The 24,128-nt window shown below is 36.0% G+C and overlaps 1 protein-coding gene across 6 annotated transcripts in view; it reads left to right on the top strand.

Annotated features, from left to right (window-relative positions):
- UGGT1 (UDP-glucose glycoprotein glucosyltransferase 1) overlaps positions 1-24,128 on the top strand; it is a 139,024-nt gene that overhangs the window by 41,299 nt on the left and 73,597 nt on the right. For 5 of the 6 annotated variants that reach the window (XM_064586349.1, XM_064586352.1, XM_064586351.1 and 2 more), the window contains exons 16-23: positions 1,645-1,780; positions 3,706-3,837; positions 10,317-10,481; positions 16,907-17,027; positions 19,617-19,715; positions 20,617-20,640; positions 21,156-21,250; positions 23,372-23,578. In XM_064586349.1, coding sequence (XP_064442419.1) covers positions 1,645-1,780; positions 3,706-3,837; positions 10,317-10,481; positions 16,907-17,027; positions 19,617-19,715; positions 20,617-20,640; positions 21,156-21,250; positions 23,372-23,578 — 979 coding nt within the window. The remainder of the gene's footprint in view (positions 1-1,644; positions 1,781-3,705; positions 3,838-10,316; positions 10,482-16,906; positions 17,028-19,616; positions 19,716-20,616; positions 20,641-21,155; positions 21,251-23,371; positions 23,579-24,128) is intronic. The other variant, XM_064586350.1, reaches the window with a different exon arrangement.

Genomic DNA, 24,128 nt, shown 5'->3' with positions numbered 1-24,128 from the left:
GTATGGACATAAGTCTTCAGCTCATTTGAAGAATACCAAGGGGCACAATTGCTTTATCTTATGGTAAAAAGTGTTTTATAAGAAATTGCCACACTGTCTTCCAAAGTGGTTCTACTATTTTGCATTCTTACCAGCAATGAGTAAGAGTTCCTGTTGCTCCAGGTTCTCTCCAGAATTTGGTGTTGTCAGTGTTTTGGATTTTAGCTATTCTAATAATTGTGTAGTGGGATCCCATTGTAGTTTTTTTTTTTAAGATTTTATTTATTTATTTGACAGGGGGAGAGACAGCGAGAGCTGGAACACAAATAGGGGAAGTAGGAGAGGGAGAAGCAGGCTTCTTGCTGAGCAGAGAGCCCACTGCGGGGCCGAGCCCAATGCGGGGCCGATCCCAGGACCCAGGGATCGTGACTTGAGCCGAAGGCAGACGCTTAACGACTGAGCCACCTAGGCGCCCTCCATTGTGGTTTTAATTTGAAATTCCCTAAATACGTGATGTTGAACATCCTTTTTTTTTTTTTTTTTTTGCTATTTGCCAACTCTGTGCCTTAGTTGCTGAGGTACTAATTTAGATCTTTTGCCCATATTAAACTTTTTGTTGTTGTTGAGTTTTAAGAGTTCTTTGTATATTTTGGATATCTGTCCTTTATCAGATATGTGTTTCTTAGTTTCCCACAGGTTTTCTACCAGTCTGTGGCTTGTTCTCATTCTCTTAATGGTCTCTTTCACAGAGCAGAAGTCCCAATTTCAGTGAAGTTTAGCTCATCCCTTTTTTTGGGGGGGGTCATGGATCATGTTTTTGCTTGTTAGATCTAATAAGTCGTTGACCAACCCAAGATCACCTAAATTTTCTGTGTTCTTTTCTAGGAATTTTATAGTTCTGTGTTTTATATTCATGTTTATGATCCATTTTGAGTTAATATTTTGTGAGAGGTATAAGTTCTCTGCCTAGATTTGTTTTTTTGCATTGTGGATATCCAGTTCCATCACCATTTGTTAAAAAAAACCGTCCATTCTCAGTTGAATTGGTTTTGCTCCAATATGTAGGCTGGTGACTTCTGTATTGGCCAGTGCAAGTTTTTTGCTTTTTTTTTTTTTTTTTTTTTGCCAGTTTATAGATGTGTAATGGTATCTTTTTGTGGTTCATTCTTATAATTTAATTTAAATTTTAAAATGTAATGAACATTAACCTTGGTTGTAGCTTTTTGCCAACAGATAATAGTAAACATTTTTATGTTTTCCATTTACCTATGATTTTCATCTTGCCTATGTTAATCCCAAAATCCACCCCCCTTTTTATATATTTTCACATTCTGAAAATGTTCACTTCCCCTAATTTTTGCTTAAAAACAACAAAATCTCCAACTAAAACTATAACAGAATCCTTCATGTCAGTAAAGGCCTTTCACCATGTGGAAGCAGTGTGGTTTAACAGTTGAAAAGTCTAAGCCACCTTTGGGAACCTGCTTTTCTATTCTGTAAGTGATGAAAGCCTTTGCCCAGTGTATTAGAGTAAGATGTGAACTGTGCTTTTCAGTAGAGGAAGTTACAATATGTGAGTGGGATACAGGGATGCCATTCTTTTTAACCAGTTGCATTTTTTGAGATGTTTCTTTTTCTTCTTTTTGCCCTTCCCCCTCTCCCCAGAATTGGTTTAATCTTTGTGGTTAATGACTCTGAAGATGTTGATGGGATGCAAGATGCTGGAGTGGCTATTCTGAGAGCGTATAATTATGTTGCCCAAGAAGTGGATGATTATCATGCCTTCCAAACTCTGATACATGTATGTTTTCAATCAAAATGGCGAATAATTTTCTTAATTTAACTTACTTTAAGAACCAGTATGAGTTAAGAGGATTTTATATTTCTGTAAAGAGAAAAAGCTTGATAAATTATTCTCTCAACCTTTGTGTTTTATATTTAAGGAGTTGCTTTTACTGATTTACTGATGTTAATAATAAATTGCTGTGATCTCAGCTAAGATAAGATTCCTTAGGAGCCCTACTAATGTACCTTATTAGTCTTCTGCCTTTTGGTGACTTGAAAACACTAATTAATTTTTCTTTTTTTTTTTTTGTAAATGTGATGTTCTCTGCTTGTTTAAAAAAATGTTTGCTTTTTTTCCTTTTAAGGTCTTTATGATATTTTCATTTAATTAATATTCAAATCATAAATTCTTATTGTCTATTTTCTCCATATTTTTACCTTGGGAACTGAAATACCCTGAGTTTTATATATACTTAAGATACTTTCTTCAGTTCAAACAAGGAACTCTCTTGTTTTCTTTTTTTTCTATTTTTGAATATAAAAAATTTATAAATAATAGTTCTTTTGCTTACAGATTAGTGGTAATTATTAGAAAACCATCTTTAAAGCAGTTGATTTTCACCACTTATTTTTTAACCTATAAACATGTCAGCCTGCTGTTTATTATGTTTGTTATATTTATTGTTTAGAGATTCAGTCTGGAGCATTTTTTATTAGTTAAAATGTTCATTTATTTATTTGGCTAACATCTATTAGAGACTAAAGGCCTGGTACTAGCTGCAAGGGATACAAAGAAGAGTAAGACTTCACCCTTGTCCTCAAAGACCTTACATTCTAGTGGGGGACATGTCCATGCAGATGGTTAATGCACTGTGGGAAGCACAGCCAACTGTGGCAGCACTAGACCTCACTCTACTAGGGATGGCATTGTTGTGGAATGGGAAGTTGTCCCAGCTGAGTGTAGGAGGAAAAACAGGAGTCAGTTGAACAATGGCTGCAAATCAGAGGTAGTGATTTCCTTTGTCTGTATGGCTGAGAGGGGAACCTATTTGTCGAGGCTGTCAGGCCAGGCAATGAGTGTCCAGCTTGCAGAGGTTAAACTCCAGTTAAAAACATCATTCTGATGCATGTATGGAGACGGGTCTGATGGAGGGTAGACAGTGGCAGGGATAGTGGTTGGTGAGCTGTTGCTGGGATCTCTGTGAGAGATGATGGCGAAGGTGGTTAGCAATAGGGCCATAGAGAAAGAAGTAAGTTCAGAAGGATTTGCTGAGGATGTGTTTTAAAGTCTGCTTTTTAAAGTTGTTCCCCCACTCCCATAGCTGTGTATATGAAGGATGTATATGTATATGAGTTTTCATTTTTTCAAATTTTTATTTGCAACAGCAAAAACATTGTGTGTTCATTGTAAAATTTTTTAAAAATAATATTAAAGTGTATCGATTTAAAATTTCTCTGTCTTTCCCTTTCCTAATCCTGCTCCTTAAAGACAGCCACTATTAGAAGGTTGTCTTATATCCTTCTAGGTGTTTAACTGTATACAGACACAGTTGTGTTGTTATTTGTTTTATATCTGCTTTTTAAAAACAAGGTTTTTGCCATACATATTTTATAACTTTCGCCCCCCTAAACATCATGGCCATGAGTTCTTATTTCAAGGATTATGTAAAGGTGTTCAGATTTTTAAAAAATTAACACATTTTTGCATTTGGGACTTAATGTGAGTATGAGCTGATTGGGTCATTTTAAGAATATGTAGTTTCTAATATAAGAAGGTATCTTAAGGAAGTATATGAAAAAGGGAGAATTGCTAACCTGTTGCATTTCACCTTACAAGAAAAATAGCCATGTTTTCTCTCTACATTCAGAAATCTTTTGTAATAAACATTCTGAAATTTGGATTTAAAAGTGCGTTTGGTTGCCTGATTTTTCTTTCTTCAGATATATAACAAAGTAAGGACTGGAGAAAAAGTAAAAGTTGAACATGTGGTCAGTGTCCTAGAGAAGAAGTATCCATATGTTGAAGTGAATAGCATTTTGGGGATTGACTCTGCTTATGATCAGAATCGGAAGGTAAGAAATTCTTTTGCGCTTCTCATTTTACCACAATGCTATGCTTTCCTTACCTTCCTTTTTTGGGGAGTTGTTATTAATAAGGGTAGTGGTGGTTAAAGTATTTAGGTACTTAGCATTTAACAGTTTAGAAACCAGGTTACTTTTTTGTGTTTGCGAATGCAGTTTATATTTCAATTTTGTGACGATACCATTGATTTTTAGCTGGCATATTAACTATTAAATTGAAAAACAAATTTATTTTACACAGTGCAGTGGTAGTACTTGTGTGATGTATATTCCACATAAAAGCTATTAGAAGTGTATAATGTATGCTTGCCAAGATATGACTTAAAATATTGATGTTGTTTAGGCTAAAGATAAAAATATATTAAGAAATGTAATAAAGCAGAATGGCAAAGTATGGTAATAAGGATATAGGGAAATATTTAAAAATTTTATTTAAAGATAATACTATTTTTTGTGAGACATTAAATACAGTAAAAGGACCTTTATCTGTTGCAAGCAGGAACAAGGTAGTCAGTTTATTGAAAATAAATGTTCAGGCAAGGAATCTAAATACATTTCTGAGACATTTTCATTTAAAACAATAAAAATGTATTTATGAACTTTTTTTACTTTTAAGTGAAGGAGATGTTTCTTCATGGTTCAGTCTTGGTAGGTTGTATGTCTTTAGAAGTGTATCCATTACTTCTTGGTTACCCAGTTTGTTGGTATAAAATTGTTCATAGAAGTCTCATGATACTTTGCATTTCTGTGGTGTCAGTTGTAATGTCTCCTGTTTTCTGATTTTATTTACTATTTTTTTCTCTTTTTTCTTAGTCTAGCTAAAGGTTTGCCAATTTTGTATCTTTTAAAAAACAGCTTAGTTAACTTTTCTATTTGTTTTTCTGGTCTCTGATCTTTCTTTCTTTCAGCTAAATTTGGGTTTAGTTCTTCTTCTTTCCTAGTGTCTGGTGGTGTAAAGTTAGGCTTTTTATTTGAGATCCTTCTTTTTTCTTAATGTTGGCATTTATCACTATAAAATTCCTTCTCAGAACTACTTTTTCTGCATCCTTTAAGTTTTGGTGCGTTATATTTCCATTTTTGTTTATTTCAAGATGTTTCTTTCTTTCACTTTTCATTTATTCTTTGACTCACTGATTAAGGAGTTTGTTGTTTAATTTCTACATATTTGTAAATTTTCCAGCTTTCCTCATGTTACTGATTTCTAGAATATTTCATATGTGCTTAAGAAGCCATGTATTCTGCTGCTGTTGGGTGGAATATTCTATATATGTCTTTTAGGTCCATTTGGTTTAAAGTATAATTAAATTCCAGTGTTTCTTCACTAATTTTTGTTTGGATTATTTATTGGATTATCTATTTGGATTATTTATGTTGTTGACAGTGAGGTATTGAATTCCTCTACTCACATTGTGTTGTCTGTTTCTCCCTTGAGATTTGTTACAAGTGTGTTTCTGTTGCTGCTTTTAATATTTTCTCTTTGTCTTTGATTTTTAACAGTTTTATTATAATGTGTCTTGCAGAGGATCTCTTTAAGTTGATTTTGTTTGGTGACCTATAAGCTTCATGAACTTGAATAATCAAATCTCTCCCAGATTTGGGGACTTCTCAACCATTATTTCTTTAAATAAGCTTTTTGATCCCTTCTCAAACCTCTTGTCTCCTTCTGGAACTCTAGTAATTTGCAAATCATCTAGATAACATTTCTTTCATTCTTTTTGTTCTTGTTGTTCTCCTCTGGATAATTTCAAAGTTCCTGTCTTCTAACTTACAGATTCTTTCTTCTGCTTGATCCATTCTGATAATAATGCTATTTCATTTTTCCTTTCATTTATTGTGTTCTTTGGCTCCAAAATATCTGTTTGGTTCTTTTTTATTATTTCTCTCTCTCTTACTAAACTTTAAATTTTGTTTGTGTGGTTTTTTTTATTTTGTTGAATTATCTTTCTGTGTTTTCTTATAATTGAGTTTCCCTTTATAAACAACTTTTTTGAATTCTTTATTGGGTAAATCACAGATGTCCATTTCTTTGGAATTGGTTACTGAAAGATTATTGCTATCCTTTGGTGCTGTCATGTTTTCTTGATATTCCTTGCAGTTTCATGTTGCTTTTTTGCATTTGAGGTAGCAGTCACCTCCCACAGTCTTTACTGCCTTTGGGAGAGAAGTACCTTTTGTCAGACCTGCTAGGAATTCTGAGGCTTTCTCAGGCCATCTGTGGATACATATACTCCATACTTGTTCTTTCTTGTACAGAATTCTTAAGCATGCCTAATTTTCGATTCTACAGTGCCCAAGGCTGGGTGCTGACTGCCCTTCTTTTGTTTTCCCCAAGGTGGCCATAACGCTCCAATATTTTGTCTCTCTGGCCCACACATTTGGGCTGGTTTTCTGTGCTTGCTCACTAGCCATCTGGTTAAAGCTTACTCTTGCCACCACTGTCAGGAGCATATACAGGGAACTGGCCACAGGGTGAGGGTGAGTGTAGGTGGGGTGTGTCCGTGAGCCATTTGGTGGAATCTGTGGATGAAGTGTCCCCAGTGGCTCATGGGTGGGCTTCTTGTTGGAGTCCGTGATGCAGTAAGTAGGATCCATCCCCTTTAAATGCTTTCTTAGTACTGTCTGCTGCCCTCTTCCAGCTTCTTTCTACCCCCAGTCACACAGTTCACAATTCAGTACTCTAGATGGGGTAAGAGAGAAATGAGCCTCTTTGGCAGTATTCCTTATAGTGGGGGAAGTTGAGTGCTTCCCTGCCTGCTCACTTGCTCTCAGTTTCCCCCCTGCAGGAGAAATCATGGGCCCAGAAGATCTCTCTTGGCCCTAAGCTGTGCTGCTTTGGGGGAGGGCTGATGGGAGTGAAGTTAGACTGTTCTTCTTATCTTTTCTAATGCATTCAGTCTCATATTTTTTAAAAATTTATTTTATTTTATATTTTTAAAGATTTTATTTACTTGAGAGAGAGAGAGTGGGAGAGCACAAGCAGGGAGAGTGGCAGGCAGAGGGAGAAGCAGGCTTCCCACTGAGCTGGGAGCCCGACATGGGACTCGATCCCAGGACCCTGGGATCATGACCTGAGCCGAAGGCAGACGCTTAACCAACTGAGCCACCCAGGCTCCCTCATATTTTTTTGCTCCAGTGGGTTCTCAGGCTATGGCTAGGAGGGACTGGAGCCAGTTGATGAGCCAATGCAGGGTCCACAGATGGGGTTGAAATCTGTATGTCTGTTACGTGATGCATGGGTGGGTGAACCTTCTTCTGGGTTCCTTGGCATATGGTGCTGGATCCCAAACCTTCCACAAAGGCACTTTTGTCTGTGGATAGATGCCAAATTGTTGTTCAGGATTGGGAAGCACCAATGAGTTATGTTCTCTTCAGCCATGATACTGATGGCACTCATGCTTTAGTGTTAAGTCTTCTTGTTTTAAAGTGTATTAAGTCAGGTTTAGTGTTGCGGCTGGTCATGAGGTCTATTCAGGGTAGACTGAACATGGTTCCATTGTTCTATTGTATCCTTCCGTTCACTCACTTGCCTTACGTGTTATTTAAAATAAAACTGATATGGTACCCAGTGATTTTCTAGATAGACACAAACAGTAAGAATAATACTCTGTAGAAAAAGAATAGATGAAATAAAAGGAAAGAAGGGCCACTTTGGGAATGCCAAAGAATTGAGGGAATTCATGAAGTTTTCTCATATTTTACATTTAGAAAATGTGTAACTTTCTTTTTTAATTTTTAATTTTATTTTTTTTCCCTTGGGAGGGAGAAGTGCCTGATTTTACCCCAGTGTGCTTGCTTGCTTGCTCTTTACCATTTTAACATTAGATCTTACATTGTTTAAAAAATTTTTTTAATTCAAGTATAATTAACATACAGTATTATATTAGTTTCAGATGTACAGTATAATGATCCAACAATTCTGTACACTACTCAGTGCTCGTCATGATAAGTGTACTCTTGATCCCCTTTATTTAACTCATCTCACCTGGAAAACGTTTCACTTTAATTTTCTCTCATCCTACTGAAGAAACAGTACGCATTTCCTTTTCATTGTGGATGATTGCTATGTCAAAGGTATTTTCTTGAGAAATATTAGACAAATTGATAAAAAGGATATTTTTATATGTATTGAAATCTTGATTTTACTGATGAATCAAATATATGTGTCACAAACCTAGCTCCTCAGTAATTTCCCAGTCTTGGCTCTTTTCCTCATCTGTACTGATTAGAGGCCCTTCCTATGTAAGCAAATGATCTTAGACCACTTAATTTCCTAGGTATTTGAGTAAACATACTTTCATGACAAGGATGTTGTGAGATTCCCAGAAGTCCTAAGAATCTAATGATTAATAAGATTTTCATAAGATTTTCAAAACTGTAGCAGCTGTGCCTCCACCTGAAAAAGCCCAAGAAAAAGATTCTTTTGAAAAATTTTTAAGGAGGAATAATATCATTTAGCAATTGTTATTACACTTATAAATATCTGTGCTGGGGTGTCTGGGTGGCTTAGTTGGTTAAGCAGCCGACTTGATTTCAGCTCAGGTCATGATCTCAGGGTCCTGGGATCAAACCCTGCATCGGGCTCTGTGCTGGGCGGAGAGTCTGCTTTAGGATTCTCTCTCCCTCTGCCCCTCCCCCTTTGCGCATGTGCGTGCATGCTCTCTCTCTCTCTCTCATTCTCAAATAAGTAAATAAAAGTCTTTAAATAAATATCTGTACCTTTTGTATAAATCTGAAGCTATGATATCCTCCATCTATGGTATTTGAAAGTTGTAATTATTTGTACTAGGCAGTATAATTAAAGTAGCATTTTTAAACGGAAGATAATGTAGTCTGATAGGTGTATATTTATATCTTTCAAGCTAATAAGATAGATAATGATATTTAAGAAAAGTCCTAACTTATACATGTAGACATTTTGCGTTTGGCATGTTAACTCTGAGTCCTTATTAATTTCAGTAATCATTGTGAGTAGCTCATTCATAAGACCTCGCCTGTAATTATTAAGGTTTTTAAATTATTTATAGTTAACATTTTTAGTTATTGATAGAAAGTCTCATGTAATATTTAAGTTTGCCTTTTTGGTAATTAGGCTGCATTCTGTTATTTGGTCTGGTAAATTTTTTATGGTTTGTAAGAAAAGAAGGTATATATAGTCAAAACATCTCCCTCCCACTCCTGATTTTCACTCAGTTGCCATTTCCAGAGAAAACCAGTGTCATTTCTTATTGTCACTTAAGAGTTATAATACGGGTTTTGTTTTGTTTTGTTGGGGGATAATTTTCAAAACTCAAAGTATGTTAAAATTGAGTTTTTAATGAATGTCTTTGAAATAGTTGAGACATCAAAGAACAGAATTAACATGGTAAGAATTTTAGAAGTGTAAATTTTAAAAGTATAAACTATGATATATAGAAGTGGCAGAAATCAACATAGAAGACCTTTCTGCCTGTGCAGAAAGTCTGTACCATTAGTTACTATTGTGGCTAGATCTGATTAGGAACTAAGTAGTCTTTGCTGTTGATGATTGTCAGTTACCCAGTTGAAGTACTTTTCTATTTATATATAAATATGTATAATTCTGCTATTTTCAGAAAGTATTAGTTATAAGATACCTAACAAGTATGTTTTAAGGAATCCTTTTTACATCTTGGGTAGTAATGTATGTTTTACTTTGACAAGTTAGTTACGGATTTTTGGTTGATATCTAGGGGGAATGTACCCCTATACTGACCACCAGAGAAGAGTGTTCATCTTAGATATATTTACCTTTTTGTTGCCCTGACATTTCCCTGCTAAGGAACCTCTTTTGTCTTGGAGAAGGAAAAAGATTGGGCTTAGTATATTATAGGGCAATTTTCAAGCACTGTTTTACCACTAGCCTTGTTTTGTTTTCTAAAGTGTAATTTCTATGTTAGTGATAGGGATCCTTTTAAGTTTAGATTGGGGTGTAAATATTTCATCTCAGGCTATCTGCCCAGGAACACTCATAATTTATGGCAGTCTGTCATTGTGCTGCCCATTATGGTAGCATCTAGCCACATGTGGCTTTTAAAATGAAAATTAATTTCAGCTGCTCAATAGTTACATGTGGTTAGTGGCTACTGCATTGGACAGCAAAGATAGAATATCTCCATCATTGTTGAAAGGTCTGTTATATGTCTTGGCTATAGTATATGTAATTAAAGTTTGGTAGCCTGGGTAGCTTAAAATTACCCTCACCCCCAAATCACTTCCTAATGTGCAAGGTTTTGTGGTTTTACAAAAACTCAGTAATCAGTTTCAAATTACCCAGTAGTATATTAACTATGTTTCTTCTGATATTTCTTTAAAGGCATTTCTTTTGTTATTTCTTGGTGACCATATTTCTGTTGATTTTACTTTTCTCATTAGCACATATATGTATGAAAACTATGCTTTGTTCCATTTGTCTCATGAAGGGCAAAAAATGTTTGTGGTCCCTTGTGTTTCAGGAAGCGAGAGGCTACTATGAGCAGACTGGGGTTGGTCCACTGCCTATTGTTCTGTTCAATGGAATGCCCTTTGAAAAGGAACAGTTAGATCCTGATGAGTTGGAAACCATCACAATGCATAAAATCCTGGAGACCACAACCTTCTTCCAAAGAGCAGTGTACTTGGTGAGTGGTATTTCAAGGGTGATTTTGAAAGAGAATGGTTTGCTTATATTTTTGTAGGCTCTGTAGTAAGCAGTAAGATTCTTTAAGTATTACTCTTTTTTATACATCACTTGTAATTGGTTTGTGGATTCCCAGGAAGTTGTGCTATAATGAAAATATTCACAAGACTTTGTGCATTGTATTTGAAATAGCTAAGTTTATTGTTGTCAAGGTTAAATGTTTATTTAAGAGACATTTGTTCTACTTGTAAGGAATTTTGACTTTGGAAAGACTCAAATATATATATATAATCATATAATTTATATATATGTATAAAATAGTTATTGTTGAGACATAATTCACATGCCATAAAATTCAGTCTTTTAAAGTGGACAATCAATGTATTTAATGTATACACAGAGTTTATACAAGTATAACCTCTGACTGATGTTAGAACATTATCATCACCCCTAAAATCCAATGCCCTGTAGCATTCACTCTGCATTTGTTTCTACCCTAGACCCTGGCAACTACAAATCTGTTTTCTTTCTCTATGGATTTGCCTATTTGAGACATTTAATATAAATGAAATCATACAATATGTGGTCTTATGTGTCTCATTTCTTTCACTTAGTGTAATGTTTTCAAGGTTACCCAGTAGGAGCGTGTGTCAGTACTTCGTTTCTTTTAATGGCCAAATAATAGTTTCTTGAATGGATATACCATATTTTAAAAATCCATTCATCATTTGTTATAAATTTAGGGTTCTTCTTTGTGGCTACTATGAATAATGCTGCTATAAACAATCATGTACAAGTTTTTGTGTAGACATATGTTCTCATTTGTCTTGTGTGTATACCTAGGAGGAGAATTGCCTGTTTAGTAACTCTCTTTTTAACAGGCTGTTTTTCAAAGCGGCTGCACCATTATACATTGCTACCAGCAATGTATGCTGGTTCTATTTTCTCCACATTCTAGCCAACGCTTGATACTGTCTGTCTCTTTGATTATAGCCTAGTGGGTATAAAGTGGTATCTCATTGTGGTTTTGACCTGCATTACTCAAACATGAATAATGTTGAGCATTGTTTCCTGGGCTTATTGACTATTTATATCTTTTTTTGGAGAAATGTCTATTAAAATTATTTGCCTATGTTTAATTGGGTTACTTGTTTTGTTACTGTTATGAGTTCTCTATGTGTTCCGGGTACTAATCCCTTATATATAGTAGGATTTGTCAGTATTTTTCTAATTTCATGGTTTGTCTTTTCATTTTCTTGGTGGTCAGTCTTTTAAAGGACAGATGCTGGGGCGCCTGGGTGGCTCAGTTGGTTAAGCGACTGCCTTCGGCTCAGGTCATGATCCTGGAGTCTTGGGATCGAGTCCCACATCAGGCTCCCTGCTCAGCAGGGAGTCTGCTTCTCCCTCTGACCCTCCTCCCTCTCATGCTCTCTGTCTCTCATTTTCTCTCTCGCAAATAAATAAAATCTTAAAAAAAAAAAAATTAAAGGACAGATGCTTTAAATTTTGATTAAGTCCAATTTACTTTTTTTTCTTTTGTTGCTTGTGCTATTTGTATGAAATTTTTGCTTAATTCTAGGTTATGATGATTTATACCTATGTTTTCTTTTGAGTGTTTTATAGTTTTTTCTCTTTAACATTTAGTTCTTGGATGTATTTTCAGTTAGTTTTTATATGTGGTGTGAGGTAGAAGTCCACATTTTTTTCTCATATACAGTTTGGCATGCAACTGAATGTCTTTTGGGATATTCAGTTGTCCCAGTACTATTTATTGAAAAGAATGCTCTTCTCCCATTAAAGTATCATGGCACTCTTTTAAAAAATAAATTAGCCAATAATGTATAGGTTTATTTTTGGACTGCCTATTGTTTTCCATTCGCCTATATGTTTGTTCTTATGTAAGTACCTCACAGTCTTTTTTTTTTTTTTTTAAAGATTTTATTTATTTATTCATTAGAGACAGAGAGAGAGAGAGGCAGAGGGAGAAGCAGGCTCCCAAGGAGCAGGGAGCCCGATGCGGGACTCGATCCCAGGACCGTGGGATCATGACATGAGCCGAAGGCAGACGCTTAACCATCTGAGCCACCCAGGCGCCCAGTACCTCACAGTCTTGATTACTACTGTAATCAAGTGTGTTTTCCAACTTTGGATTTTTCTTTCTCTTTTTTCTTTTTTAAAGATTGTTTGGCTGGTCTGTGTCGCCTTCATTTTCATATGAATCCTAAGATTAGTTTGTCAGTATATGCAAAAAAAGGCCACTGGGTTTCAATAGGAATTGCATTGAATCTGTAGATCAGTTTGGGGAGTATTGACATCTTAGCAATATTGAATTTTCTAACCCATGAGCCCAGGATGTGTTTCCATTTATTTAGGTCTTGTTATTCTTTCAGTGATGTTTTGTAGTTTCCAATGAAGGAGTCTTACACTTCTCTCATTAAATTTATTTGTTAATATTTTGTTCTTTTTGATGCTATTATAAATGGAATTATTTCCTTAATTTAATTTTTGGATAGTTCATTGATAGTGAATAGAAATACAGTTGATTTTTGTATATTGATCTTATATGCTACAACCTTGTTGAACTTGTTTATTCTAAAGCTTTTTTTAAAAAAAATTCTATATAGAAAATATTGTCATCTTACAGATGACAGTAGAGATAGTTTTGATTCTTCCTTTTCAATCAGGATGTCTTTATCTCTTTTTTATTTTTTCTTTTCTTGTCTCATTGCCTGTCTAGAACTTCCTAGTACCATGCTGAATAGAAGTAGTGTGAATGAACATCCTTGTTTTGTTCCCAGTCTTAGGGGGGAAAGCTTTAGTCTTTCACCTGTAAGTATATTAGCTACAGGGTTTTTGCGGATTCCCTTTGTCAGTTTATGGAAGTTTTCTTCTATTCTTAGTTTATTGATTTTTTTTTTATCATCAACATGTTGGATTTTGTCAAATACTCTTTCTATGTCTATAGAGATCATGTGATTTTTGTCCTTTATCTGTTAATATTATGTGATTTTTATGTATTTATATAATTGTTACATTTTTTATATCAATTTCACTAGTATCCCAAATCTTTGCTCTTATATAGCTCTATTTATTCCCCATGTTATGTTGTTATGGTCATACAGATTACATCTGTCTATATTATATGCCCATCAGCACCAATTTATAAGTGTTGCCTTTTATAGTTGTCTCATAAGTGAAATATAAAAAGAGTTACCAACAGAAGTATATTCAGACCCTTTTTATATTTACCTATGTAGTTACTTTTACTTGTGCTCTTAATTATTTTGTGGGGATTCAGGTTAGTGTCTTGTGTCCTTTCATTTTAACCTGAGGAAATCTTAGTGTTTATTTTGGGTTAGATCTTCCAGTGAAAAATTCTCTCTTTTTGTTTTTCTGGGAATGTGTTCATTTACCCTGCACTTTTGAGTGATAGTTTGCTTGGATATGGAATTCTTGGTTGATTATCTTTCCCTTTTAGCAGTTTGAATAGGTCATTCAATTGCCATTTGATCTCTGTGGGTTCTCTTGAGAAAATAGCTGTTAATCTTATTGAGGATCCAGTCTGTGTTAGGAATCTCTTCTTGTTCCTGTTTTCAGTGTCCTTTATTTGTGTTTCATTTTGGACATTTCATCAATTTGTCTAGGTGTGGAACTATGAGTTATCCTACATGGAGTACATTACATTTCTTTTTTTTTTTTAAAGATTTTATTCATTTATTTGAGAGAGAGAATGAGAGACAGAGAGCACGAGAGGGAAGAGGGTCAGAGGGAGAAGCAGATCCCTTGCTGAGCAGAGAGCCCGATGCGGGACTCGATCCCGGGACTCCAGGATCATGACCTGAGCCGAAGGCAGTCGCCCAACCAACTGAGCCACCCAGGCGCCCCGAGTACATTACATTTCTTAAATATCAAAATTAGGGGCTTTCCTTCCAGTCATTTTTTCTAATAATCTTTCTGCCTGTAATGACTTCTTACACCAGACTACTCAGAATTAGGCCAAATGTGACAGTTTAAGGACACAATTTCCTACAAGGTTGCCCTCACTTCAGACACCAGCCACAAGTTTGGGGGTCTCCAAGTCACCTTCACTTAGTATGAACTGGCTAAAAATGCAGGGGCACTTAATACCCTTCTCAGTTTGGGTAATTTGCTAGAATACCTTACAGAGTTCAGGATAGTTCTATGCTTATAATTTGTGTTATGATAATAAAATAATGCAAATGTGAACCAGCCAAATGGTGAGGTGCATAGGGCAAGGTTTGGGAAGGTTCCAAACATAAAGATTCTAAAAAATAAATTAACCAATAATGTATAGGTTTATTTTTGGACTGCCTATTGTTTTCCATTCGCCTATATGTTTGTTCTTATGTAAGTACCTCACAGTCTTGATTACTACACCATTCTAGATGGTGTGAAGTAGTATCCTATTGTGTTTTTTTATTTTTATTTTCAAATAGTCCCCCTTTGAATGCTAGTTTTCCTCTGTTTCTACTTACATTGCCAGTGAGAAGTTTGGTTTGGTTTAGCTAAAGAAAATTTTATTTGAAATATTATGACAAAAGTCATATGTGCTCCTATACATATTTAGAAAATACTAAATTAGGAGAATATTAAAGTGTCTAAAGTAAAAATGAGAGTTCTTCCTTTCATCAGAATCCCTAGAGAAATAGCCCTTTGTGCCCCCGTGTATATAGAAATAGATATTTACATATGTATTTTTTAGCTTACCTTTCTAATTGAATATATCTTTGCTTTGTGTTTCTGAGCATATAACTCTTTGTCAGTACTTTTGGATTGCTGCATAGTTTTTCTTTTTTCTAAGAATGAACAATAATTTTGGACATTGCTTGTAGAATTTCACTGTTATAAATAGTGCTGTAATGAATAGTCTTACATGTATATCTCTGTAACTTATTTATTTATTTTTTGAGAAATACCAGTTATTGGAATTGGTCACAGGGTAATGTACATTTAAAATTTTGAACTAGAGTCACTATAAAAAGGTATGATATGCAGATGGTATGAAATTCAAATGTGTTTAGAGGTATAAATGAAGAGAAACTTTCACCCATTCACTCCTGTTCCCCTGCCAGTCATCTTCTCTTTCTAGAAACAACCATTGTGTGTGTGTGTGTGTGTGTGTGTGTGTGTGTGTAGATGGGCTGCATTAAAAGGTATGTACATTTAAAATTTTGATGTTGCTAAATTGCCCTCCCTGAGCTAGTTAGGCTTCTAAGTGGAATCAATTCAGATTTATCATAGAGACCAAAGTTGTATACATGGGTGTACATCTATACTAAGTCATCTAGTAACTTTGTAGTCTTTTGAGTTGTATGGTTGGTTCATATGCTCATTATTAGTTTATAGTTTGAGAATTTGCATACAAGTTCTCTGTCTCTCGGGGTAAGTAGCCATAGAAGATGCCTAATTGGAGTTTTTTAGACTTTACTGTGTATATTTGATTTACATCTATCTCTCCCTTGAAAATTGCTTTAAAATATGGTTTTATATGAAATACTTTGAGTGTGAAGAACTTGCAAGTTTCTATAGCCATTTACGCATGGCTTTGAGATCACCTTAATGAAGTACAAGTATTTCTATATATCTGAGAGGTATGAAAGGGAAGAAAAAATGAGAAATGATTTCTCCTCCCTGAAATATAATTGTGACTCTGGAAATGTAGCATTACTTTGATGTCTGAGATTGAAAAAAGCTTGGGGTGATTTTTGTTTTTTAAGATTTATTTATTTGAAAGAGAGAGTGTATGGGAGGGGAGAGGAGCAGAGGGAGAGAGAGTCTTAAGCAGACTCCGTGCTGAGCATGGAGCCTGACACGGGGCTCGATCTCACCACCCTGAGATCATGATCTGAGCCAAAACCAAGAGTCAGGAGCTCAACCAGCTGTGCCACCCAGATGCTCCTTGGAGTGATTTTTATTATAAAATACATTAAGTGCTTGAGAGAAGGCATTTGGCTTTTTCCTTTAGAGAGAGGCTAACTATGAGCAGCTCTCAGGATGGATTTTTGGTTATGGTAACTTACCTAATTTGTAGAGCTTGCTTATTTCTGGGGAAGCACAGTAGTGTGTGGAGAGACCACATAAACTTGCATTTCATACTTGAATCTCCTTAGCTCTGTAACTTTGAGTAAGTTATTCTGTACCTCAGCTTCCATCTTTAAAACGGATCGTCAATAACATCTGTCTCACGTTGTTGAAAGAGTTAAAGATAATATACATACATAACCTGTCAAGCTGTGCTTGGCAATGATAGGAACCTGTAACATGGAAACTTCTGTTTTTAAGTGTTATCAATACATAAGCTATTGATTGTAAAGTTAATGACTTTTTACTTTCTAATAAATTATTATTGCTCTAATTTGTTTAACTCTTATCCTGCCCCCACCCTGTTAATTTTTTTTCTTGTAGGGTGAACTGTCCCATGATCAGGATGTGGTAGAGTATATCATGAATCAGCCAAATGTTGTTCCACGAATCAATTCTAGGATTTTGACATCTGAGCGAGAGTACCTGGATTTAACAGCAACCAGTAAGAAGCATTTCAGGAACATTTTGGGCTTTTTTTCATTTGTGTTTCAGAATCTTTGCATCTATTGGATTGCAGTGTTTAGAAGATAACCCAAGATTCTGACACAATCTTGTTTTAATTCATTGCACCTTTAGTTCATAACATGAGTCTGTAAATTCACAAGAGTTTTCTCCAAAAAGAGAGAAATTCTTTGTGTATAAATCCTTGTAAACTTAGGGGCGCCTGGGTGGCTCAGTTGGTTAAGCGACTGCCTTCGGCTCAGGTCATGATCCTGGAGTCCCTGGATCGAGTCCCGCATCGGGCTCCCTGCTCGGCAGGGAGCCTGCTTCTCCCTCTGGCCCTCCCCCCTCTCATGTGCTCTCTGTCTCTCTCATTCTCTCTGTCTCAGATAAATAAATAAAATCTTTAAAAAAAAAAAAAAAATCCTTGTAAACTTAGAAAAATATCCATTGTCTTTTTTTTTTTTTTAGAGAGGGAGGTGGGGAAGGAGAAAATCTTTTTTTTTTTTTTCAAGATTTATTTTTATTTATTTGACAGAGAGAGATAGTAAGAGCAGGAACACAAGCAGGGGGAGTGGGAGAGGGAGAAGCAGGCTTCCCGTGGAGCAGGGAGCCCGATGCAGGGGCCCAATCCCAGGACCCTGGGATCACGAGCCGAAGGCAGCCGCTTAATGACTGAGCCACCCAGGGGCCCTGGAGAGAGAGAATCTTAGGCAGGCTCCACACCTGGTGCAGAACCTCCCAAAACCCTGAGATAATGACCTGAGCCAAAATCAAGGGTAGGCCACTTAACTGACTGAACCACCCAGGCACCCCTCCATTGTCTTTTAAATGCCAGCTTTTTAGGCCTTAGGTGATGAGACTACATCTGTATTGTTGACTTTCTTACAGTCATAAAGCTGTTAAGCAGCTGTCTTTTCTTCATCCTTGTTCTGGAATCAGCTAGCAGTGATGTGGACAAACACCCCGGGTGGTTTTACTCTGAGAGGCTAGGAATGCCTATCTAAAAATAAACCTTCATTGAGATAAAGTGTACATGCCATAAAACTCAGTCTTTCGCAATCTTATCTACAATTTTTAGTGTCTTCTCAAAGTTGTCTAATCATCACTGTTTAATTGTAGAACATGTATCATTCCCCCAAAAAGAAACCATGTACCCATTGGTAGCCACTCTCCATTTCCCCTTTTCCTATCCCCTCCACAACTGCTGATCTAGTTTCTGTTTCTAAGGGAGTTTTCTACTGGGTATTTCATATAATTAGGAGCTTTCTGTGACTGGCTTCTTGTTCACTTAGCATAATGTTTTTAAGTTTTATCCATGTTGTAGCATGTCTCAGTACTTTTTTGCCTTTTTATGGCTTATTAATATTTTCTTGTATGGATAGTCCACACAGTCCACACTTGGCTTACCTAATCTTCAGTTGATGGGTGTTTACGTTGTTTTCACAAGAATACCTTTTCAGGGATAGTTTTGTGAAGACCAGATGCCAATTTGTTCCTTATGCCTTTCCTTGCTGCTCTGAAGGCCATTTCAGCAAACAGCTGGAAATAAGGTGGAGCTGTGGTCACTTTGCAGAAGTCTCATTGGGCGAGAAAAGATAGGTGTAACAGAGAAGTACAAGCCACGGGCATTTGCTGTTGTGGTCGGGTGTGATGCACACAGAGCTCTAGGTGTGGTTGTTAGTTTATGGCACCTGTCTCTAATCTACTTGAAGCCGAATTCCCTTTCTTTTAGATAGAGGAAGATGTACATCTCTGCTTATATTTGAAAAAGGAAGTAGTCAGAAAGCGACATAAACTCTTTCTTCATAGTTAGGTTTTAGCTTTTTACCAGAAGTTTTAATAGAGCAAGTCAAGCAGTATTGGGAGTTTTTGTCCTAAATTTTTGTTGTTTCCATCATTTTACTTTATTTTATTCAGATTTTCTTTATTTATTTGACAGAGAGAGAGCACAAGCAGGCAGAGCAGGAGGGAGAGGGAGAAGCAGGCTCCTCACTGAGCAGGGAGCCCGACGTGAAGGCTTTAAGACTTTTGGTGCTTTCTCCCCTCCCCTACATGATGTCATGAGCTGTGTCTGTCTTACTTACCATTTCTTTCCTTTTACTGGAATATTGACTTAAAGGATAGTAGGTCCTTGGTAAGGTCTGTTGAGTGAAAGGGTAGATGGGTGAGTGGGTGGACAGACATAGAGGGAGGGGTAGGTGAGCCACCTATGCTTGGAGGATGGTGAGAGAAGAGTGGCATTTGTGTTAGAGTGCAAGAATGCATAAGATTGGGGAGATTCTTGGAGATAGAGGGTTTCTGATACAGGATGGAGACCATTTTGTAGGTAGGAAGAAATTACTGGGTAGTTTAGATCAAAGGAATGACTACATGAAACTGGGATTTTAACAAAAGTAACTCGAGGGGAAATGAATGGTAAGAGCATTGTCCGAGGGCAATAATTGTTCAATAAACCCGAAACAATAGATTTCACTCATGTATTTTTATAAATCTTGTATTATGGACAAATCAGATTATCAGTTGAATATTAACATTAGATTGAATTTAAGCACGTTAATTATAAATCTGTTTCAACTTTCTCTTCCAGATAACTTTTTTGTGGATGACTATGCTAGATTTACTGTTCTGGATTCCCAAGGCAAGACTGCTGCTATAGCCAATAGTATGAACTATCTGACCAAGAAAGGTAATCCATTTTAGGCTTATCTTGGATTCAACATTTTTTTTTTTTTTTTTTAGTATTTGTAGAAATAATTAAATCTTCAGTGTCTGCTAGAAAGAGATTTCCTCATTTCTTTTATTAATTATTTTTTAGTATTTGTAGAAATAATTCAATCTTCAGTATCTACTAGAAAGAGATTTCATCATTTCTTTTTTTAATTATTTCTTACAATGATTTGAACCCAGAAAATACCTGTTTAAAATTAAATTCTTTATGAAGTGGAGTTTTTGAAACTCCAAAAAGTGGAGTTTTTGAAAATTCAAATGTTGTTTTCTTATATTAGATATTATTTATTAGCTATTAAGGTGAAATGAAATATTTTTTCATGATTCAAATGTGGGAACATTTATGATGTAAACATGGGTTAATGGATTGAAAATTGGTTTGACTTGCCTCTTCAGTGACAACACTGAGTTAAATTTTTTAGGGTTTATAAGATTAACTTGGTTCTAGGAATCCTGTGCACATTTTAAAACTGATTTTTAATATGGAGTCAGTTATTTAGGCTAAAATTGTGTGAAATGATATTTTAAGGGCAGACAGGTCCTTTCTCCCTCTGGCCATACTTACTATCCTTTCAAAGCAGTGACTGTCATTTAAGGCAGCTATTTTTATCCATGCTGTAGCCTTGTCCTAGGGAGAATTTCTGGCTTCCCAGATCTATGTAAATAAAAGCAATTGCTCCATTTGGTTCCTCAAAGAAATTAGTTCCAAGGGGCCCTGGAACAGTGCTATACAGCTAAGGGGATTACAGAGCAGAGAGAAGATTGATCATATTAGGCATTATTTAAAATTTTGACTCTTAAGGTAGGCATCCATTATAGCAATGACATTTTCTTCTACTTTTTCCTTTACCTCTGTCTAGGAATGTCCTCCAAGGAAATCTATGGTAATTTTAAACTTCAGAATGTTCGGGTTCTTTTCTTAATTATCTTATGTGGTTCCAGGCAATGTTGTGATTCAGAATTTATTGACACTTTATTGTGACATTTCTAGAACCTGTGGGTAATAGTAGATAATTTGTCAAATGCAGATAAAATTTGTATAAATTGTATAAATGTGAAGAATTCTATTTCAGAAAGTTACAAATTAATATGATTAAAGACTGTGATATGTTACCCACATGTTCAAAGGCTCTTTTTCATTGTATATGCTAACAGTTGCCTGAGCCATAGTAGAATTAATAAATGCATGTTCCTAGTTTGTAATTAAGCCACATGGAAGGTTACTCTGCTTTCATTCTAGTATAGAAGTTTCACTACTTTTGCTTTGTATCTTTATTAAACTTGTCATTTTCTTATTTTTTGCATGGTTTTCAGAAATTATTTGGCTTAGTAACAATATTGAAACATAGAATGTGCTTTCTTCCCTCTGACTCAGTGTGTTGTTTTTGTTTTTCTACAGATGATTCTTTCATTAGGCCTGTAACTTTTTGGATTGTTGGGGATTTTGATAGCCCTTCTGGAAGACAGTTACTGTATGATGCTATTAAACATCAGGCAAGTATCTGCACCTCCATTCTGTGTGCTGATGTTACTGTTCTGGGTGGGAAGCGGGAGTCCTGCTTTTTTAGTACTTGAGGGAAAGGACCATTGTTTCTTCGAAGGTCTGCCCACTAGTGAGAAAAGAGGGGAGACTGCAGTGTTCTGATTTTATTTAAGAGTATAGATTCTTATAGAGAAAAAAAATGAGATCCTTATCATAGACAAGTTTTTATTGTGTGACTGTTCATGTTTTGCTGCAGAGATGCTGTGAAGATCATACTGTATATTGCATGGGGGAGGCAGGGCCTTTTCATTAAAGGAGGTCTAGATGTGGGGGAAATACCAGGCAGACACCTTAGTCCTCATATAATAGAAGCAGATCTAGGCACACAGAGGGATGCACATATAGATGGTCTGAAATACACATAGCACATAAATTGTAGAACTTGAGTGAATGGCAGTGGTGAATGGTTGGGAAGAAATGGACTCCTCTAGAGAGTGTTATTGTCAGAGAATGAGCTGTTACAATTCCTTTTCCTGAGCAGTTTCAAATTGAGTCTTCATCCACATTTCATACCCTTCCCATGTCCCCTTGCCACCCTGTGTCCTGAGGAGGCTTATTGAAGTACTAAAATATCAAGGTGATTTCAACTTCACTAACATGCTAAGTGCCTTTAATTGTCTAAAGGAGTAGACCAGATGGTGTAGTCAATTCAAAGTTAAATCAGGATTAAGGAAAGTAGATACATAGATAAGATTCTAACTCAAATTTATAAATGCTTGAGTGGTGGTAGAGTGGGAGAACAAGAAGGGAGAATTGAAAATTTTTTTTCTCAATTTGTTTTAGAGGGAGGGGCAGGGAGAGGTTGAGAGAATCTCAAGCAGACTCCATGCTGAGAGCGGAGCCCTATGCGTGGCTTGATTTCACAAGCCTGAGATCATGACCTGAGCTGAAACCAAGAGTCAGATGCTTAACCTACTGCACTACCCAAGTGCCCTGAAAATTTAAAAAAAAAAAAAAAAGAAGTAAAATATAGAATCAAAAGAAGTGCACAAATCATAGGATACATGGTGTCACAAAGGGAACACCCAGGTGACCACACCCAGGTCAAGAAATACAGAATTATCAAATTCCAGAAAGCCCTCTCCTGCTTGTGTCTCCATCACCCCCCTTCACATATTTATGTTTGCCTTCTTTACTCAACATTTTTGAGATTTATCCATGATATTACAAGTAGTGGTAGTTAGTTCTTTTTCATTGTGCTGTATTGTATTGTATGGCTATACCACAAAATTATAAAACTTTGTTTAATCTTTTTGATGGACTGTGGCGTTTTTTTCTAGTTAGGGGCTATTCTGAAGGATGCTGCTATCACTATTCTTGTATGCATCCTTTGATACACATTAGTATGAATTTTTGTTGCTTATGTTCATGACACAAGGTTTTATGGGTCCCAGATAACTTTTCCAACATGGATTCTTATCTTTTTACTCAGGGAGAGATTAATTTTTTTTAAAGAATTTATTTATTTATTTATGAGAGAGAGAGAGAGCGCGCGCACAAGCAGGGGGAGCAGCAGGCAGAGAGAAGCAGGCTCCCTGCTGAGCAAGGAGCCCGATGTGGGACTTGATCCCAGGACCCTGGGATCATGACCTGAGCCAAAAGACACTTAACTGACTGAGCCACCCAGGCATCCCAGGGAGAGATTAATTTTTTGCAAGGCATCTGGAAAGGCCATGTGAACAAAGAAGTATTTGAATAGAAGCCTGAAGATTGGTTGGGACTGAGGGGAGGAAAGATGGGATGGACTTGGGGTTTTGTATGCCAACATGAAGCATGGAGTGTGTTAGAATAATACAAAATGTGTTGGGAAATACAGGACTCTGTTGGTCTGTAAAGGAGCTATATATACAGGGATGGTAAGAAATGAAGTTGGAAAGGTAGACTGGGGACCAGTTTATGTAGGGGTTTGAAAGCCTGGCTATAGCATTTTAATTTTATTCTGTATACAGAAGAGGACTGAAGACCTTGAAGAGAGGTTGTATTTGCTACTTAATGGAATATGATGATGTTAATGCCACTTTTTAAGTTCAAAACATCTACCATATAACTCTTATTTCCCATTTTGTAAATAGAAATCCAGTAACAATGTTAGAATAAGCATGATCAATAATCCTAGTGAAGATATAAGTTATAAGAACACTCAGATCTCCAGAGCAATCTGGGCAGCTCTCCAAACACAGACCTCCAACTCTGCTAAGAATTTCATCACAAAAATGGCCAAGGAGGAGACCGCAGAGGCCCTGGCTGCAGGAGCTGACATTGGGGGGTTCTCTGTCGGGGTAAGTCTCAATGTGTTGCATGGGGTTACTTTCCACAGAAGTTCATTGCCATGGTCTGATGTGTCTTGTTCATGATTGGGATTTGTGATTTTAGTATTGAGTTTCAGAGGATTTTCTTAGTTTGGAAGAATCTTTCTAAGATATAACAATTCTGCCACATTCCCCTTACCACTTTTAATACCTTTAAATAAAGTTTTAAGATATGACTCATATAAATTCATGTTTTAAGCACAAAGCCATTTGTTTTGTATAGTTTTTAAAAGACAGGCAATATTTGATTTGTTATAGAGCAAAAAACTGTGAAGTTTCTTATGAGTTAGAGGCTTATGTGTTCTTAATGTGTTCTGATATAAGCCCCCACATGTATTCATTATATAAGTTACTACCTTTTGGACTATTTTGTAGATTTAAAATTCTTATAAAATGATGAGTATACTTGATATTTCCATTAGAAAAAAGGCCCTTGAAATTAGCAAGATTTTAAAATGCAGAATAAAGGTATAATGAAGAATAATTTGCCAATGGTGCAACCACATAAAAGAATAGGAGC

The sequence above is a fragment of the Mirounga angustirostris genome, unplaced genomic scaffold (assembly GCF_029215605.1).
Source record: "Mirounga angustirostris isolate CCGP_5_RB_7025 unplaced genomic scaffold, mMirAng1.0.hap1 SCAF_3, whole genome shotgun sequence".
NCBI lineage: Eukaryota > Metazoa > Chordata > Mammalia > Carnivora > Phocidae > Mirounga > Mirounga angustirostris.
Note: the sequence above shows the minus strand (reverse complement) of the source record. Positions and strands in the feature narration are given on the sequence as shown.